The sequence below is a fragment of the Haliotis asinina genome, chromosome 1 (assembly GCF_037392515.1).
Source record: "Haliotis asinina isolate JCU_RB_2024 chromosome 1, JCU_Hal_asi_v2, whole genome shotgun sequence".
In the NCBI taxonomy this organism is placed as follows: Eukaryota; Metazoa; Mollusca; class Gastropoda; order Lepetellida; family Haliotidae; genus Haliotis; species Haliotis asinina.
The window spans coordinates 32399489-32421556 of NC_090280.1; the positions used below are offsets into that span (position 1 = coordinate 32399489).

Consider the following 22068-nt stretch of genomic DNA (forward strand, 5'->3'; position numbering starts at 1 on the left):
GGTCGGTGTTACACGGGCACTTTGTGCCTTGTTACTGGACTATCGAATAAGTGACTGTATGAGATTAGTTTTACGAAGCACTCTGCAATATTCCCGCCATATGGCAGTGATCTTTTATTAATCGAGTCTGGATCAGACAATCCAGTGATCAACAGCATGAAGATCTATCTACCCAACTGGGAACATATTACATTAGTCAACCAAGTCAGCGTCAGAAATTTGTTTCAAGAATCTGTCTGCAAAGAACATCAAAAGAGTGTCTCTACACGCGTCGCTAACAGAACGCGGGATTTAGGCGAGGTGAGCGGCGTTCTAGCCTCAAGGCTACCCACGCCTCTGAAGACAACAAAATCTTTCGTAGCATTAACATTGCATAACAGGCCACCACCGATTAAATGTCACTGTACATTTACTCCTGTATTACGTGACATCTGCAGAATACAGAAACAGACCTTATTTCATCGACTGAAAAAGCTGTGCAACGTCAAATTGGGTTCTTCAAGTAACTATGAAGGGCGTCAAATTAACTTAGAAAGAGGACACCGAAACTGGTGGCTATAACATTACCTAATTCGAGTTTCGACAATAAAGTGTCGACAAACTAATCTGAGTTTCCAGTTCAAGCTTGTGTTTCAAATGTGAAGTGTTAAGCCATTTAGAGCGCTGTGATCCAGTGTTGCCTTGAGATGATCAGCGGTAAATCTGTGCGTGATGCTGTTAAGTAGGACTTGTAATGGACTCATATCCTGTTTCCTTGACAAATATAACTTTAGATAGTCACGTACATAATTTCATTAATATCAATATTCCTAACTTTCAACATTCGAAACTTCTTTGACACCTTCTGATATTTTAAAACAATTATGGAGAATTGTCTTTCGAAGCATGAATTACCATACCTTAACGCCATAATGTTGGCAATCGGAATGGAATTTTAGTTTCGAACATCTCGGTGAAAGATTTCACAAATAACATTGTCTCTTCCTTTGGAAAATTGGAGCAGCTGAGAAAGAAATATGTTGTGTGTGTATTTCGGGCAAACAATAGTATCAAACTGCAATGTTTATGAGTACCTGTGGGGCCATTTCAAAAGAAAATTTCACTTTATATCTTTGACCGGGATGTTACACCGGAACGTACGTGTGTGTCAATTTTTCGGACAAGCAATGGGATAAATTACAATATTGATGGCTACCAGTGGGACTATTTCAAAACACTATTTCGTTGTCACCAAAGTTACGCATTTGTTTATAATAATCAGAAAAAATAAAAAGACTTACCTCTAAATATATAGCAAGCGGCATCACGCATACTGCCACCATTATATCGGCTACGGCAAGAGAGCATATAAAATAGTTGGTGACAGTTTTCAAACTTCTTTCCTTCACCACACTAAGAACGACCAGGATGTTCCCAAAGACGGTGAACAGTGGCACAATGATCAACGCTATAGTCCAATATTTCAGCTCCTCTCCGTCCCCCGCTGTACTATTTCCGATGGACACGTTAAAAGAGCACAACGAATCATTCGCATCGCACGGGTACTCCCAAGGCCCCCAACTTATTTCGTCGAAGAAGTCTGCAGTTGATAACAACGATCCCGTTGTCGAGATGTCCGTATCGGGCCGTAGATGCATAGTTGAATCGTTCTGGCTCAGGAGATGGTTCGGGCCGGAGTCATTGAGGTGTGGAACAAGAGTTGGCCAGCTGCTTGAGCTTGGGGGTGGTGGGTCATTTGAAGTGTCCCCTTCACTGCCCTCTCCTAAAAATGTACCCTTTCCGTTCTGAAAGCTTCCCTGCGCTAGGTACCTCCGTCCCTGAGGAGCCATGGGGAGACAGGCCTTCCTTATAGACTGGTGATGAGAATTACGGGACAGAATAATCCATTGAAATACCTCCCACGACTATCCTCATAAACAACCTATCGTGTTCCCCGTGAGAAAGATCGGAATCAACACAAAGACACGATATACACGATCGTCCTTTACACTTCCTCTTGCTCCAGCTACTATCACGAACCTGCACCAGCACTACAGAAAATCAATGAGGTAAACTTCGAAGCTTTTGAGTAGAAGGGCACAATCATCCTCTAAGTGGAACTCCAAACTGTGTATATAATCCAAAAAATAGCGTAAGAGAATATTTGAAAAAAATCAAACTACACTTTCCATCCGAAAACCTCACCGCGGTCAGAATTCATTCAGCACGTGCAGGCTGTGCCGATGTCGTCTGCTTGGGGCTGTCGTCTGCTCCGTTGTGTCGTCTGCTGAGACAGTCGTCTGCTGACCGTACACACAACTCAAGGCGGACGAACCGCCAAGCACGAGATCACTAAACTTGTTCAACCGCTTCTTTCAAGCCATTAACAGGTGAATCCTTCGCTTCAAGAAATATCCATCCTCGCCGGGTTATCCTAAAGCAACTGGTCTTGTGGAGCCAGGTATCCAACTGCCGCCTCCTTCACGACGCTACGAGGAGCAGATTACTGCCGTCCAGATCTAGTGATCGCCTGCAACATCAACAGAGGTACCATCAGAAATGTAAGAAGCGCGGGCTAGGCCCCGCTTGCCGCACACATCGATTTTTCTCTATGTTGTGACATACTGTGCAAGCATCCTCTATAACATAACGGCCCTACGACGAAGGAAGGTGGTTGGTTAGACCTGAAGTCTTTTTAACAGTCGCCTCTGTTTATCCTCACCAATGCTCACCAGGAAATAAATGCCACCGTCTACACGTGCTAACCCTAGCCATCCCATCTGACTCGACCCTCTCTCGACTCCCCACCCCACGGACACCACGACTGTGTCAGTAATCTGTTCTACTGTCAACTCTGTTTATTCAAACCAATAGTTCATACAGGAGTCATCATTCTAAATATCCAGAGTTGGTAGTGATAGCTCTTTCTAAAATTTAGAAGTGTGGCACAAAATGATTATTATTTAGTTCAAATTTCTTTAGGTTATTCAGTTCAATTATGCACTACATTGAGTTGCAAAGACACGACACTGTAATAATTTCGCTTTTTACACTCTGTAAGCTGGCTGCACATTATCAGTAGCTAACTTTTATGTTGAATGCTCTTTGTAAACGGTCTGTCTGCAACAGATATGGTGTCTGCTGTCTTTATGTTGTTGTCTCCATGATGCCTGCATGCTCATGCTTTCTGAATATCTAAAATTCCCACATGCTGTCTGTCAGTTTTTTCTGCAATTTGTTCATGTACTGTGTGCACGCTGTCTGTAATCTATCTGAATACTGTCTGCATGTTGACTGTAATTTGTCTTCTTAGTATCTGAATGGGGTCTACAAATTGCCCACAAATTGTCTGCACAATATCTGTATACTGTCTGCATGTTGTCTGTAAATTAGTTGTCTGTAAATTGTCTGCACGTGTACATTGTCTCGAAACTCTCTGTACATGTACATTATCTGGATACTGTCTGTACATATACATGGTCTGGATACTGCCTGTAGATGTACAATATCTGGATACTGTCTGTACATGTACACTGTCTGGATACTGCCTGTACATGTACATTGTCTGGATACTGTCTGAACATGTACATTGTCTGGATACTGTCTGAACATGTACATTGTCTGGATACTGTCTGAACATGTACATTGTCTGGATACTGTCTGAACATGTACATTGTCTGGATACTGTCTGTACACGTGCATTATCTGGATACTGTCCGTACGAGTACATTATCTGGATACTGTCTGAACATGTACAATATCTGGATACAATCTGCACATGTGCATTATCTGGATACTGTATGCATGTTATCTGTAAACTGCCTACGTGCTTTCTGCCCAAGTATTGTCCCAGTAGGACGAATGATTTGTAAATGAATCATATTGTGTCCAGAGGGGAGCTTAATCCAGATTTTCTGGCAACATGACACGGCCAGAAACTGTCACTCGATATCAGAAGCAATCTCGGCGGAGCAGGTTCTGGCTGAAATGAAGGTGTTATTAGGATATAAATCAATCAGAATCGGTCGGCTTACATCGTTACTTCCCGTAAGAAGGTGAAACCCGATATCTGTACATCAGATAATAGGACATGGTGTTTCATGTTATATCTTGCACCAGTTACAACCTTTTTACCTCTATGTCGGAATGCTGAAATATAATTGGTTCACCTTATCCTGATAAGACATAAAATATCCCGCCCGACAGGTATTTACATCCCACCACAAAGAAAACAGGCAAACAAGGAATGAGCATACGCTGCTTTGATCTATACCCGAGCGGAGGACACCAGAGATGGCCTTCACACACAGTAAACATGTGGGGAATCGAAACCAAGTTTACGACTTGACGAGCGAAGGCTTTAACCTCTAGACTACCCGAACGCCCCTCCCAGTCTCTTCAACAGGATGTTATACAAAACGTGGAAAGCAGACAAAATACGAAGTTAACCCAATTCCAATGACTAACGTCGCTATGTTTTTTAACATCAAGGGTGAACTGCACAAAGTCCGTCTTGATGGAAAATATACGAGACAGGGTGTCAGCGCAAGTTTCGAAATACACATGTATGATCGGAGACACTCGGAAACGTGTGTCAATGGATGCGCACATATAATTCCACCTGAGATTGCCTGGTGTGTTCCGATAGTTATGTCATGGTAGGTGTACGGACAAAGCATTAGTGATGCGGATGTAGTTCAGCGACATCAAGTGCCATTTGTAATGGATAGAATCATGGCATAATCGTCGCGGTGTTATCGCGATCCGATAAATGTGCAAACGAGGTCACCTGACGAGAACTGTGTTCAGGCTCCATACAGCGACGGAGTGTACTTTTAGAAACACTTGCTCACTTTTCCATAAGGTTAACAATAACACGTGGTTTTATGCCGCTTGTATCAGTATTCCGACAATTTCAAGAAGGGGACATCACTAATGGTGTTGCGTTTGTGTACGGGCAGCAGACGACTGTCTCAGCAGACGACAGCCTCAAGCAGATGACATCAGCACCGCACGTGTGGAGTCGAACCTGGCTTTTCAAACGCTTTAACCGCCAGGCAACTCATTGCCTAGGTCAATATGGAGCTTTTCATGCACGGATGATTTTGAGGACAAACTCAATAGCAATTGACTTAGCACTTGGTGAATCGGATAGTTCACGCATTTTTTTGTTGTCATACAGAATGTGTGAGTGAGAGAGTTAGAGTTTACGTCACTTTTAGCAATGTTCCATCAAAATCACGCCACTGGACACCAGCAATGGGCTTCACGTATTGTTCACTGACAAAATGTAGGTGACGAGCAAACACTTTCACCATTAGGGCAGACAACCGAATACAGGCCATGCTTCATCATAATTTAGTTTTGAAATGGCAAGTCGTAATGGCGAAATTCATTATCCTCGTTCATATCATCTCTGAAATATGCAGTATCCTCGTTCATGGCCGACATACTTACTTGTCATTTTTTTAAATTTCTGTTATAAGGGGTAATAATGATTTTTATCATTCAATTGTATCTTCTTTTTTCCTTGTTCAAACATCACTTGTACAAGAACAACGTTTTCCAGGACGTGCAGCTCGTCATGCGGAATAACATATCTCAGGTATTTTCGCGAGCAAATGACTTTTTTATTCAAACCAATCCCAGGCAACTGGATATAAAATGTTCGATCCATTAGTTAAGTAAGCCATATTTTCAATAGTACGCTTTGAACAGGTTCATTGGCATGACGGAATACCAGGTGCAATCACCAAGGAGACGCCTCCACTGATGAACTGTCAAGAAATGTGCAGCTGTTTCACCAGCCCTGCTGTCACTGCGTGTACTACGACCGTATCATCTCCAACAGTGCGACTACAATGTAGTGCCACAATTTTATGCTGTCACCGATATATTGATGTGCCGGTAATTTTAATCTGCTCCTTCAATGGCATGTTAAAGTACTGGGCAAAAGAAAATGTTGCTTGAGGAGCTGGGTTTAAAAATGGAAATTAAACGCTACGAGATAGTATTTATCAATATTCGAACAATATCTGGGCGGGGAATACCAGAAAATGGGTGTCACACATTGTCTCCATGTGGAGAATCAACCCGGGTCATTAGCGTGACGAGAGGGCTCTTGAACCTCTAGGCTATCCCACCGCCCCTTGGAAACTCAAACATTATATTAGACATGTGAATATCATTATCTTGAAACAATTATTTCATTTAGTTGTAGCTTTTTTAATTTCTTGGCAACCTCCCCCCACCCCATCCACCCCAACACAAACACACGCACGCACGCACGCACGCACGCACGCACGCACGCACGCACGCACGCACGCAAAAAAATAATAATATTAATGTGAAACGTTCTTTTGTCAGGCAGTGTATCTTTCCAGGCCAGACCACAGCTGCTGCTGATTCCATCTGTACCATCATGTATGATGTCTACCACCTGCATTTCTTGGTTCGGGTTGGATCTAGGATTTGTGGATAGTACTGGCTTGTATCATATTCCCACCTTAATTCTTGTATTTCTGATGTGGTCTGTTACACCCCAACTACACTGCAGATAGCACTAGAGCTACATCAACATTACCTCCGACTACTACTACTACTACTACTACTACTACTACTACTACTACTACTACTACTACTACTACTACTACTACTAGCACAATCACTACGATTACTATTACTACCACAGTTTCTACTATGGCGACTACAACTACTATCACCACTATTACTACTACCACTACAACTACTATCACCACTATTACTACTACCATTACAACTACTATCACCACTATTACTACTACCACTACAACTACTATCACCACTATTACTACTACCACTACAACTACTATCACCACTATTACTACTACCATTACAACTACTATCACCACTATTACTAGTACCACTACAACTACTATCACCACTATTACTACTACCACTACAACTACTATCACCACTATTACTACTACCACTACAACTACTATCACCACTATTACTACTACCACTACAACTACTATCACCACTATTACTACTACCATTACAACTACTATCACCACTATTACTACTTCCACTACAACTACTATCACCACTATTACTACTACCATTACAACTACTATCACCACTATTACTACTACCACTACAACTACTATCACCACTATTACTACTACCACTACAACTACTATCACCACTATTACTACTACCACTACAACTACTATCACCACTATTACTACTACCACTACAACTACTATCACCACTATTACTACTTCCACTACAAGTGCTATCACCATTGTTACTACTACCACTACAACTACCAATACCACCACTATTACTACTACCACTACAACTACCAATACCACCACTATTACGACAAGTGTTTCCCCGGGTCATCGAGAACACACGTGATGTTGCCAATAACATCTAGATCTGAACTAAAGTAACACAATGGTTAGCCAACACTACAACATTGCATGTTGTATACATGATAACAATAATTAATATGATGGACGTGCCCGCAAATACCAGTCATTCAACCATACTCATGAATCTGAGAAGGATGAAACAAATCTGTGATTAAGTGATCAACATTTGTTTCAGCCTCGCATTCCTTCGTGCAGGAACATCGTGTCGTTTCCTCAGTAATTCCAAATGTTTACCAACCATTCCACTTGTCGGAAACATTAGAATCATAACTAAACACATGCGGATAACAAGATGATAACACAAAAGGTACAGACCATGATACATCAAAGAAGCTCCGAATGTCTCCGGGCAATCGCCGCGGTTAAACAATGCACGGCGCGATAATGTCTCTACGCAAAACATTCGGAACACTTACCTGGCGAGCGTTCATTGAAAGTATCAATTGTCTATATTCACTCTCTTGCATGTTGGTTCACTCGGTGCTTCTTTGAAACACGGATTTTAAACATTCACGACTCGTGAATGACGAACGGACGTGTGACAGAATTAATTCACAGATCGCCTGACTTCAAAAGGTAAGGAACTACCCCACACCCGGGGCCTTGAACCAAAACAGAAGTGAGGTTCGAGCCGACTGATCCAACTGCTAGACAACAACAGATGATGTTTGCTCGATACGGGCGCAACCGTCTGTGTCACTGGCCCAGATTCTTCATCAATATGATCAATTGATGGATGGCTTAGGTTGAAGCATGTTCCCCTGATGAATTGCTCTATTATTCGAAGTTTCTCTTACTCAAACGTATGCCGGAAGCACGCGGCTCGGGTTTGGGCACTGGCGTAGAATTGTGTCATATGTTAATGCTTTCGTGTTTGTGTCTCTAATCATAGGTCCTTAGTCCGTCCGAGGTACAATTATTCCTCTACCTTCTTAGGATAAACGTCATTTTGTTTGCTGCATTATGACATAGTCAGCATCACCATGACATAGTCAGCAACATCATGACATAGTCAGCAACACCATGACACAGCAACATCATGACATAGTCAGCAACACTATGACACAGCAACATCATGACATGGTAGGGAACATCAGGACATAGTCAGCAGCATCATGACATACTCAGCAATATCAAGGCATAGTCAGCAACATCATGACACTTTGACGAAATGTTGGTACAGGATGCTGAAATACAACCAAAAAGCGATCGAGATCCGTGTCAGTACAGTACAACGTTAATATCATAATACTTTAGTCGAAATGCAGAAGTGACACATTTAAACACTACAGATAGAAATTCAAAAGTCTTATATCACAACATAATATAATTAGAATACACACTGTCTGAACCTTGAGAAAGACGCGTTAAGTCGAAGTGCAGTCGAGATGTCCACATAGACTCGAGATATGCCGAGTTATTGTAAATGCGAGTCGGGATAAGTCGATGTTACGATATGTATGACCAAGACACTGTTGCTGTTCATTGCAATAGAGACGCAGTTAGTATGATATAAGGACAGGATATTTAAAAATCCAGACATGTCACATTCGAAATTGAGTCGAAACATTTCGTCACTCATCAGTGTTGATTCAGTCGAGGTAGAGTTAGTGAGTGAGGGAGTGGTATTGCCCCAGTTGTATGAAGGGGTATGTAAATAATGGAGGATAAAACAGACAATCCAGTGATCAAAGTTGCTTTAGACTGACCTAAGTCCCATGAACAAAGTTATCTTGTCTTAAGATATGACTGTCTGCTACATCAATCAAAATGTAGCCCAGAAGATTTTATTCTCTTGGGTCTGCGTGTGTGTCTATTTTTGTGTGTGTGTGGATGTGAGGGAGGGTTTGCGTGTGTGGGATATATGTGTGTGTACGTTGGTTGGTGGATGTTCACGTGGGTGTTCATTCGTGTGTATGTGCCTGTATGTTTGATAGTGCTAGTCCAGACTTTAATAGAACATGACAAAACATTGATTACACAACAGTCTCGTTTCCTGCTGACGGGGTTCCGTCCTAGTGCGGAACTCAGTACAAAAACCAGTCCAGAATTTTGAGGCCAACTCATTCAACGGACTATATTGGTTATTATGTGTGTTTTGGGATGGCTAATTCCTGCATCCCCATGACATAGTCACATGACACAGACTATGACAGGAATAATCATTGTCTTTAGCAAGAATTGATAACCTCTGTATCATACAATGTCATTCTTTCATTTATAATTTAAAAAAGACTAAAAAAATAAATTCAAATGCCACAAACCATGAAAGTTAACTTCGTGGAATGTCTATGACGTCACAGGTATATCCGTGGTAATACGTTATGACACAAGCCTGACACATATTTCTCCTGATCATTCGTTAGGTTATCTAGTTCTCAGTTTTTGTCTTTAAGCGCGTATTGTTAAGCACAGTTCTTAGCCTTAGCGTACGTTTGATCAAAAGCAACAAACTAGCGTGGAACCTCAGAAACCTTAAATTACCTTTAGAACAACAAACATACTTTAATGGTCGCGTGAGATTGTGCACCTGGATTCCTGTGCTGTGCTCTCGCTAACACTGACAGTCGGTCGGGGAACTGACGTTGGTGTCTTCGTAAGTCTATGAATTTCTACCTTCGCTTTGTAATTAACTCCATCTATCATGACCAGAAATGAATTTTATGGGATCAAGACACTGAGAGTAGCGTAGCCAAGGGCGCTAAGACGGTCACGACCGACACCCAAGACGCCATGTTTGTTCACCCTGTGAAAGTAGTCCCTTGTATTTGCGTATGACCTCTCTAATTTGCATCGATATCCGTATATGACCCTAAGGAATACCGGAAATATATCCATTGGCCTTACACTACCTAGAACATTGTCTATTGTGAGATAAAAATAAATATTAATAATTTTTATTTGAAATATCTAATTACTTGTATATTGTAACACCAAGCTCCTTCTAACCCTTGCAAACAGATCGCGCAGCATGTTCTGTCGTGTAGCGTGAACTGACAAACAGAAATCTAGAAATCGCCAAGGTAACGGCAACTACCTTTACCACCAAGGAGATCGAGCAACTGACCTAGCTTGGTTAATGCGTATGTCTTTAAGGCACTGAGAGGATGAAACTTTGATCATTATATCAATCACTGGATTTGAGCGGTCGAGGTTCCACCGCAGACTAACTGCTCCAATAAAGATGCATTGTTGCGGCGTAAAACAATACTTAAACAAATCATCCGTGACAAAGTCGTAAAATTTACAGGTTCTCGCTCTGCTTAACTTTGTAAAAGGAGCGCAGGTTCAAAACTAACGCCAGGGCAATCTATAAAACGAAGCTTCTCAGCAACGCAGTCAGTTTTTTGTTAAGTTAACATTCTATCACGACCGAGCAAAATAGGTTCGTTATAATCACCGCGTCGAAAGTACATTTCTGTCAATTCGCTGCCATGCTGTATGAAAAAAAAAACAGACAAGAAATGACAGTCTGTTTCTTATTACCAATTCAATCCCTATTCTTAGAAATTCCGCAGCGCCCAGCAGAAACGTAATTGAATCTGGGGTTTTATCCAGGAATGTCACCATAGGATTTTGGTCGTACCTAAGATTAGTGCCAAGTGTGCAAGAGAACCACTCGGTGTTAGTTCTTCGAATGAAAATCGGCATTTCAAGGAAGTCAGGCTGCGAGGATATGTTAGGAAAGCGACACGGAATCAAATCAAGCTCTGTGGGATTACACCTAGAAGACCAAGGCAGTCATGTTTTACCAATTCTAGACTCGAGTTCATCACGCGCTCTTCGCCCCATTGCTCTGACGGGCGTTTTGGGCAACCGATATGGACATTAGACGCCCAGTTCAGATGGACGGAAGTCAGAAGCGCATGTTAGATAGCATGTGCCACGTTCTTGATAGCCAGGACTGGCTACCACTCACGAACATGGTATTAAACCGATCCGTGATGGCACAAGGACTGTTATTGAGACTAGTTTTAGCTTTTTATCGTTTACGAAGTTTACCATTGGGACCTATTTCGCGCTGGGGGGAATGGCCTCGCATGCCATATAGCAAGTCAGTCTTGTTGGAGTTTTTGTCTCTTCTTAATTAAGTATCTGAGTGAAATGTAAATTTGAAAGAGGTAATAGCTGGATTCGGATTAGTAACGTTATGATCAAGTCACCGTTTGAATGTTGAAGAAGCAATGTTCGGAGTTTTGATGGTTGACTGTGAATCTCGACGATCAAGATGAGTAGTGATAAACGTAATACCAATAACAAATATAACACAAATGCTGTGTCCCTGAATAAGTATTATTATAACTGTAACACATAATCCCATTTGAATTGAAAAGGACACCGAGTAAGATGGGAGATTCAGAAGCCGAGGAAGTAGACTTGGTTGAATTAAAGCAGAGAGGGCTAGGCAGTAGGAGAATAATGAGTGAGTGAGTTAATATTTAACGTCACATCGGCAATATTTCAGCCATATCGTGACGGAGGAGAACAATGCGTTTTGGAGACAGTGTGTATAAAGATATACTACGTATATTAATGGTGATGATGGTGATAATAAGTGCCTTTTTGCCACACGAAACAACAGTTTTAACCTAATATATGAGGTTCCATGGTTGTGAGATGAAAAAAACCCCAAAAAAACTCATTTAAGTCGTGTACATGTTTGTCGTAAGGCGCGACAAACGAGATCGGATGGTTAAACTCGCTAATTAGCGGTGTATGTCATCCTATCATAACTCTGTGGATCGATGCTCATGCTCTTAATCACTTGGCTGTCTTGTCTTGACTTAGCAATGTTCCAGCTGTATGGCAACTGTCTGAACCAGACAGTCCAGCATGAATACTGATATACGCAACAGGGAAACGATGACGTCAACCAAGGCCACTGATCGCGTTTGTCGCCTCATACAAGCATAGCTTAGCTTACTGAAGATCAGTTCTAACCTGGATCTGCACGGTTCACTATGGGTGACAAGATCATTCTATATTTGAAACACTCCTTTGGAGTTAACGCAAAAGTGACAAGAGGATCCGATCGCCTAACACCGGATACACTTATGCTTTCTTTTATATCTGAGACTGTTGACTATAGTTTATCTATTGATGCAGTAACTAAATAACACTATAGCATCTCAGGCCAGTATTCAGTTTCAGTGAATGTAATTCAGGTCGTTGTAAATTATAGAAAAGGATACCATTCGTGTGTCCAACTTAAGTAAATTATCGGTTCTTGCTCTGTATAAACTCGACACAACGTTCAGGAAATCATCTTAACTACGTTACGTGTTTACGTGGAACATCAGAAATTCTTTTGTGTAGTATCAAATGTACTTGAAATGCAACAGTTATTAAAGACAAGAAGTTCGGTAATGTTCGCCATGCCATTTAAGCAGCTCACGGATGATAATAAAGACGCAGAAAGTTCTTAGATATTCGTAAATACCTCTTTAAACCTATTCCTACTTAAGTTACAATCGAGAATGTTTCCATAAAATTCACTTCAAAAGTTTCGCTTCGTTTATTAATTCAATTGGCCCCTGTAGACGAGAGACAGGGATGAACGAAATAAGACCAAAAGAAAACTTGTGTTAGTTGATTTTTTTGTTTTGATAATCGTTGTGATATTGACGTTGAACACACATGGGTGTGAGAACGTTGCTCTGTAACGCTAGAAACATTCCCACCTCAAGGTCATTGGCGATTCTGAGGCAAGCTTCTCAGATCAAAAGATGGGGCGAAATCAATGATCTGTCAATCAACTCAACGAAATCGACATGAGTTCGCCGTAGCTCTAGGGTCGATTATACTATTATTTTCGTCTTCAAAAAGGTTGATAAATTCTGATCTAGTTCCGTTTGTAAAATCATAAATTTCGTTACCCCAAGAAAGGGAAGGACAAAAACGACTGCAGCTCAACTAAGAGCATGCAATTGAGTTTCGTTGTTCCACTTTGAAAGGAGTATGACCCAAGGCACGGGAGATTAAAAATATCTGAGGATATTCAAAAAGCTAAGGTATTGATTGGCGGTACTTGTTTTACAATTAACAATTGCAGCAGAGGAGGGCATGTTTTGTGTTCCTCATAGCCGACGGCGGGTTCTTACGACTCCGACTACAAAAGATGGACAAACTCCTCATCTCTGAGAACAACTTGTTTTGTATGTGGCCATGTGAAGGAATAGGACACAAAAATCCTGCAAGGATAATTTTCCTTCAGTAGAATGCTCTCAACCTGTGAACATTTCATGCAGAATATTCACATACTATTGTGAAGTGAGTGAGTCAGTGTGGTTTTTCACAGCTTTTAGCAATATCCCAGTAATATCATGGCAGGTGACACCAAGTGGGGAATAGAACCTGGGTCTTCGGGGTGTCGAGCGAACGCTTTAGCCACTAGGCTAACTCACAGCCCCTTATTATTAGAACTTCTGGAGACTGAGGCTAGACGTGTTTCAGGTTGGCTTGGCAATGTTGTTGACATTTAGGTTTTCGAAATGCATTTTTATAACTTAATCGAAGTTTAGTGTTTGAGGGAGGTTCATCACGACATTAGCGTTCACCGTTGACATTTTAAGCGGAACCAAGAAGGTGAGAATGGTTCTGATAAACCAGTGAACATAATCAGGAATAATATGATTCGGTAGACTGACTTGATGTTTGATTGTTTTTGTTTTAGTTATTCGTGTTTGTTTATCTAAAACAGCATAGTAATATTCAAACTGTAGGACAACAGTTTATAAACAATCGAGTCGGGATTAGACAATCCAGTGATCAACAGCATGAGTATCGATCTACGCAAATAGGATACGATGACATGTGTCAACCCAGTCAGCGAGCCTGACCACATGACCCTGTTACTTGACAAGCCGAGGACACGGAACCTCAAGCGTATATATGGCTAATGAAACAGTACTGCTAAAGAGACATAAGTGAGTGAGGTAGTTTAGTTTCACGCCCCTTTTTAGCAATATTCCAGGGATATTACGGCGGGGGACACCAAAACTGGGCTCACACACCTAACGTGGATATTCGGCGTGACGAGGAACGCTTTACCCACAAGACTACCCCAATGCCCCCGGGTTAGATGCAAATAGAACTAGCTAGTCAAAAGGACATAAACGGTCAACATTTCATTATCTTTTTTTCAAAGAAACAGTACAATGTTGAAAGTGACCAAGGGTACAGACTGAACAACAATACACACCGACCTTGAGAAAAACCTTTACTGGTGTTGTGACTGTTAAAAAAGCCAATATAGAAAATAACATCGAACATTAAACAACTGTTATGTGCGAGAAAACCCTTTATTCTGTCTGATGTGCGATATAGATTTTCAGCAGGTGTCATAATTAAAGTTTCGTTTTCATTAAAAAACAGATGGCGTCCTTCATAGTAATAAGTTTCGGACATATGACACGTACCAAACAGATCGATCCAACATGTCGATAAGGAACATTGATGGTGTGCAGCAACGAAGTTGCATGGTAAAGGTACGAGGGTAGATGATTTAGAAAACAAAACAAAGCAAAGCAAAACAAAACAAAAACCAAACAAACACAACACAAAACAATCCGAAGCTTATATAACACGGCATATGGAACTGCGGAGATATTCTTTGGTGGTTGGGCCTAATTGTAAGTGAGTGAGTATGCTTTTACGCCGCTTTCAGGAAATTTTCGGCAAATCACGGCGGGATATACCAACACTGGGCTTCAAACATTGCACTCTTGTGGGGAATCTAACCCGGGTCATGGGCGTGACCCTTTAACCACGAGGCTTGCCCGTTGACACGTTGTTGTAACGAGATCCACACTTTCATTTCACTGTTTGTTTCTTGTCCAAGAGACCGATGACGCAGCACGGTGCTTAAAACGCTCCTTAGAGCGAACGCCCTTCACCACATCCACCGTTACACGTCGTGGCATAGAGACCACAGTTCCAAACGGTGCCAAACCAAAATTCGGTCACTCTCACCATAAAAAAAAGCAGAGTAAATACCGCCCACGAGCAACACACTCCGACAAGGCAACTCAATCTCTTAATTACTAAAAACAATAGGAACCACTTTAAACACAAATCACAAGCTTTAGGAAAAGAAGTATCACATTACAGCAGATGCCAAATGTTGATTCTGCGAATAATGGCTGTTTGTGTTTTAATTTACTTTTAATCTGACAAAGAACTACACATGAAAGCGCCTGATCACAAATGTTCCTTTCTGTAGTGGAACGATTTAATAGCTTAATGCAGCGCATCTCCTGATGCTGATGGGGCTTGTTTCCTTAGATCTGAATCAGTTTGTTTATAACTAATAGAGGACCGCGACCGGATTCGCCACAAAATACATTCACGTTCTAACACGGGTAGAACATGATAAAACATGATAAAGCATGATAAAAAAAATGCCGTGCGCGTGATGAGATAAAACGAAATATATCCGCGAGCGGTGGTGTACCCTTTGAAGATAAACAGTGGTCTTTACAAGATGTCATATTTGTGTCGAGGAAATGTTTAGTAAATCATACTACTATGAATGGCAGTAAAGTAGGATGTTGTAGAATTAGCTGGAGCACTTCATAGTGTCGGGATAGACAACTATTTTGCAGTTGGTGCTGGTGTGGGTGTCTGTGTGTAGGTGTCAGTGTGAGTGAACGTATATGAAAGTGAAAAAAGTGTGTGTGTGTGTGTGTGTGTGCGTGCGTGCGTGCGTGCATGTGTATGTGCTTGTAGTAGTGACTTATGATTATAGCTGCACCAAGACAAGGTGACGGGAGGTGAAGTGTGCTTCAAAGTCGAGCATACGAATATTTCGCTCATACGATGTGTATGCGTGTGTATGTGTGGCTGCTTGTACTACCCAAAACATAAGCTGGGTTTAAAGTGCTATCTCACTCCGATACCATGCCGCAGTTAAGCATGAACACCTCACTCACACACATTATACTGACACGGAGACGACCAGTCCTTGTGCCCATTAATGCCGAGCACAAGGCAGAGACCAGCAATACCATATTTTAACGGCGGGGGATCGAACATTACGCTCTACGGGCAGACTCTCTTACTTTACAGCTGGGTGGGTGTGTAGGGGTTGCCTTTGCAACAGCGACAGTCTATTGCGACAACTATTGCAACTGTATTGCGATATTTTTTTTCTCTACTTGCATTGTTTCGTTTGAAGTCATTTCCGAAATGAATGTATACTTTATATGAAATAAGAACAATCTGAAGTAGTTATAGTCTCTTTTATTATCAGACAAGAAACCGAGATCAAGTTTGTTTAAGAGGTAACAAGGGCGGATAACTCTAAATCAAAGTGAATGAATCTGGCGCTTCCTGTACTTTGTGCTGCGCATTTATCAACGAAAGTCAATTATTGAACTAACGATAGTTACACATATAATACCGATGACCGTTTGATACTTTGTGGTTTCTACCATCGATTAATTGCTAAATCGAAGGCTCAGCAACCGCAATCCATTGATAATGCGATGCATCGTTCCAGCCCAAGTTGTGAGTGTGTATGTTTATTTGTTTGCTTGTTTGTGAAGGACATAATTAATATGACTAAAGATACGATATCAAAACAAATTAAAACAACTGGTGTAGGACAGTATAAGTCTAACCGTTCCGTTACAGCTAGGGGTGTGTGTGTGGTATGGTGGAGGTGAGGTGGATGTTTGTTGGATGTTTGTTGGATGTTTGTTTGTGTGTGCTTGAACTTCTTTGCTGCAAAGAGTACGACGGTAAGCGGACCAACACCGTTATCAAGCAAGTGGTTTATAACAGTGTTAGCAAGCTACCCACCGAAACGTCGCACAAATTGCAATGAAGACGTTAACTATCCATAAAACATGTTTTTCCTTCATCTTCAAACCTTCTTATGACTCTCAGAGGAGTCATGACTGTATTCGGTTTCATAGTGAGAAAGGTACATTGATACAGTTTCATATGGGTAGGTTGGTAGGGGTTTTGTTACGGGTGGCCGTATTATCTGTGATGATGCAGTCCAGTGTCCACATCTATGCCCAGTACAAACATGAGCGTAGTGTCATTGGTTCGAATCCCGGCTCGCCCACATTGTGCTTCTATGTCTGTCAGTTCCAACTCGGTGCCCGTAGGTTTCACAAAAATGGTAAACTTCCAAGAACTGCAACACTTTGGGCACCGAGATGCCAGCTGTGATGTACATGCAAATGGACCACTGGAAAAAATGTCAATCCTCTTCGTCCCGGCGGAAATGATTAAATTCAATTACAGCTGTTTCCTGGACACAATTGTACAAGGTGTTCCAAGCTGACATTTCACACGAGACTTAGTTAGGTGTCGCTGCTATATACAACCACATGTATATTTCAACTGTACAGACAAATCGCATCGTGCAGCAATCTACCACATGTTGTTAAATGCGAGTGAGGTGGTGAGTGTGTGAGTGAGAGAGAGAGAGAGAGAGAGAGAGAGAGAGAGAGAGAAAGAGAGAGAGTGGACGAATGGGTGAGAACGTGGGTGAGTGGGTGAGTGAATGAGCGACTGAGTGACTGAGTGAGTTAGTGACTGATGAGAGTGTCAGTGGTATCATATCCGCTCACTCAACTTACTGGAAATACGGATTTCTATACTGGTACAAGATGTTTTGATGCTAGAAAGTCTACCTTTATACTAATACAACTCTCTCTAACTGGTACTGAAATCAGTACTCAATACTCAATACTCTTCTAATCCTAGTGGCACTAGTATCTCGGTACAGGTATTACTATTCTAATAACTCGTCACTGTCTCAGTGTTGGATGAAAATCTCACTGATCAGTGCTCTTTCAATACTTGTACTGTTCATCCTACTGCGCCCCATTCGGAAGTTGCCAAGATCATAATACCACAGCAGCATGTACTTCCTTACAAAAGTCACCTTTAACAGTCATTAGTATGCAAAGTATTTGATAAAACGAATGCAGGTCACTGCTCAAAGCAGTGGCCATTCACCGCTCGAGGTCAAGTACCTCGTAATAAACGCGAACAATAAAAATCACATGAAAAAGGGAATGAAGGATTAGGCTGACCCTAGGGTAGAATTAATGTGTAATACGGTGGCGTCGTTTCATTGTGATCCGTCTCCGATGACAAAAACAGGCTCCGGACTGAGAAACAAGGCCGAATGTGATAAAATTCGAATATAAAAGACATCCCGAAAATATGGGACATGCCGAGTTACAACGTTTATCCGGACGGGACAATCCGGCTTAACGAGTGACATGGCGGCATCTGGGACAATACACGATGATAATCCGTCAATACGTATACGTTTTGAGTCATTGTTAAGATATCATTAAATTTAGAAAGCATCGAATGTTGGAATGGCCGTTTAGAAAAAAGATTTTCAGGAGTTGGTGAGTGAGTTTGACTTTACGCCGTTTTTGGAAACGGTGACTGATAACAGGAATGGCCTTGAATCATTTACCCGCTTATGGAATCGAACGTGAGTGTTCGGTGTCGCGAGCGAACGCTTTAACTAATAGGCTTTCTTACTCACAAGCCGGAATAATATTGAAAGAGGTGTGAGTTCACCTCAACACAACTCGATGGTGTTTGAAGTTTCAAACTGGCTCGCAATACCTCAATATTCCATAGGACTACTGTCGGACAAAGGAGGTTGTGGACCAACGGTATCCATGATAACACGAAATCGGATTAATGAGAATACTAATCCGAAATAATGAGAATCGGACTACATGCTTTCCGAATAACGGACTTCGTATTATTGGAATTTGACAACTTCGATCCGTCCAGATGAAACCGACCTGCATTCATCAACAACGAGAGAGCAATCCTTTGTAATTGCACAAATTCTCTCAATACACAACCGCAGCTATAATTTAATCCCCAGCACGACTCTACCACATCTCGTAACTCTCCGCTTACCGCCATAACACACACAAGACGATTAAAAAACCATGCCGAGTTAATGTGCCTGTCAATATTTTCATAAAGGCACTGCTATGAAACACAAGTCGAGGCTGGTTGCATCACCGCTAACCCCTTGGAGACAAATCAAGAGGTTAATCCTACCATAAATCATTCGCTATTCCATCGCAGTTCTCAAAGATATTAGCAACGATGCCAAGTTGGCCGCCGGTTCTTGCTCAAACTGCATGCTTCATCTCCGTTCCTTAGTTCTGACATGCGGGGGATTAAGGAAATTCCAATAATGGTGGCTCTATGATTTGGCATCGGAAAGATGTACCACCGACCTGTACGACATTTCAAAGGGGATGGTTGTAATTATCCCAAATGCATTGCAAACGTCGAATGACATGTTTATCTAAAATGAATTTACTTTGAGAAAGAGCAGAAATAAAGAATGGAATTAATCTCCAAGCAAGGGAAGTCTTTTTTTCTCTCTCTTTTTTCTTGGAACAAAATTTGTGTGGTTACAAATGACCAGAAATCCTATAATCTACCAGGAAGCTATTTTAACGATTCTTCAGCAGTGGAACTTATGGGAAAGCATATAAAGAAATTTATGCTTGGAGAATTTTGTTTGAAATTGAAATCAAACGTCAAATTTGATTTTGGATCTTAGGAAACAGTTGGATATTTTGAAGTAAAAAGTAGAGAAGGACTTTTATTCTGAGTTAATACAAAAGTGACGTTTTATGCTGTTACTGACTGACAATACACTTGACGTGTGTTGCGGCCTGTCAAACATCAATAGTAACGTTGGATTTGTGTGACTGTTTGAGACCTGATACAATTCTTCACCGATGAGGATGCACCAAAAGAGATAGAAGACAAAAGGAAAATCTTTTTCAAAGAACTAAATACATATATGAGGGATACGAACGTGTACATACATCTGCAATAGTCGATGGAAAAATAGTTAAACATCTTAAAATTGAAAGAGTCATCATTTAGAAATGTCCAAATAATTTGATAACATTTCACTTCAACGTATCGTTGTAATATGCTACTTCTGTACAATGTTACTTGGTAATACGCTCCATCACTACCACGTCACTTGGTCAAAATACTATTTTCCACACGTCACTTGGTCAATTGCTACCTCCCTCCCGCGTCACTTGGTCATGTGCTACTTCCCTACCACGTCATTTGGTCATGTGCTACTTCCCTACCACATCACATGGTCATGTGCTACTTCCCCACTACGTCAGTTGGTCATGTGCTACTTCCCTACCACGTCACTTGGTCAATTGGTACCTCCCTCCCGCGTCACTTGGTTATGAGCTAATTCCCTACCACGTCACTTGGTCATGTGCTACTTCCCTACCACGTCACTTTGCTATATAATGCTTTCCTAATACGTCACTTGGTCATATTCTATTTCCCTACCACGTCACTTTTTCACATACTATTTCCCTACCACTTCAACTGGTAATGCACTATGTACCTACCACGCTGCCCAGTCATGAAAATGTTCTTTTCCCTCTTTGCCATGATATGTAAGTATAATATTTTATTACTTCCTCACATTGCTTGCATCGTTTAACACCATTAGATATCATTTTCCCAATCCGTCACATGACCCTTCAATATTCCTCTGAACTGCTGTATGATAGATACTATTTGCTTCTGTGCCGTTACAAGGAATACACACTGTGTCCCAGTACTATTTACCTCTAATGTCCCAGCATCACATACTATTGTTCTGCCATGTCCTAGGAGATACTGTTTCTTTGTAATGTTTAAATTACGTTTTCCCTGTTATGTCATAATCAGATACTGTTTCCCACATGATTATACCCTCGACTATAACCAGTCAATATTTTCTTGCAGCGCCTTATGGCCAGGCACTACTTTCCTGCAATGACATGTGATCAGATACTTTCCTACAATGCCTTATGATCAGATACTATTTTCCTATATCATGTGATTCGATACTACTTTTCTGCAACATCAGATAATCAAATACTACTTTCCTGCAATGCCACAAAATCCCACAAAATTCGTGCAAAATCGTAAGACAAATCAACAAATCCCCTGTTCCCCGTTCATTGTTCCCCGTTCATTGTTCCACCGTGATCAGAAATTGTTTCCCTTTCCCGTCATGTGACCACAAACTATGTCCCAACACAACGTCACCGTCGACTAAAGAATGAGACTACTACAAAGTCATTTGCTGAAGCCTGTCTGGAACAATTTTGTCTCGAACTCGCATGATTGACTCGGCTTTCCAGACTCGCTACAGCGATGATGCACCCCTGCCGTCCTCAGAGCCAGAAATACTCTCCCTGCAAATCATCAAGTATTGGGTGTTGAATGCTGAACGCCAATTTGGAAAGTGAGTTATGCAAGAAAACTTGCTCTTGCTAATTTTATTTCAACTTTGGGTTGTCTAAACCTTCCTAGTGTGTTATTACATTACGTTTGTAAGAATCTGTCAAATCATTTCTCATTGGATTCTCTCCCAGAAAATGCCCACTTCACATTGATTTTACGTCGGGTTTACACGCAATAAATAAAGAATTCAACGACTTATTACATTAGACGTGTCTGAGGGGTGTTTTAGTACGGTGGAATATCAACACCGGTGAGATAGACTTGAACTGAAGCAGAGAGCCACTTCCTCCCACATATAACAAGTACTGATCAGCTGATGATAATTCGAGGTACATGGCGTTGTCACGCTTATCTTCAAATGAATGGAAGTGCCCGGCTAATCTGA

General features: G+C 41.4%; 1 protein-coding gene across 2 annotated transcripts in view; it reads right to left on the minus strand.

Annotated features, from left to right (window-relative positions):
* Positions 1 to 22068, minus strand: part of LOC137290375 (D(4) dopamine receptor-like) — a 99169-nt gene that overhangs the window by 41660 nt on the left and 35441 nt on the right. For both annotated transcript variants that reach the window (XM_067821278.1, XM_067821268.1), the window contains one exon: positions 1281 to 2509. In XM_067821278.1, the coding sequence (XP_067677379.1) occupies positions 1281 to 1829 (549 nt within the window). In that variant the 5' untranslated portion in view covers positions 1830 to 2509. The remainder of the gene's footprint in view (positions 1 to 1280; positions 2510 to 22068) is intronic.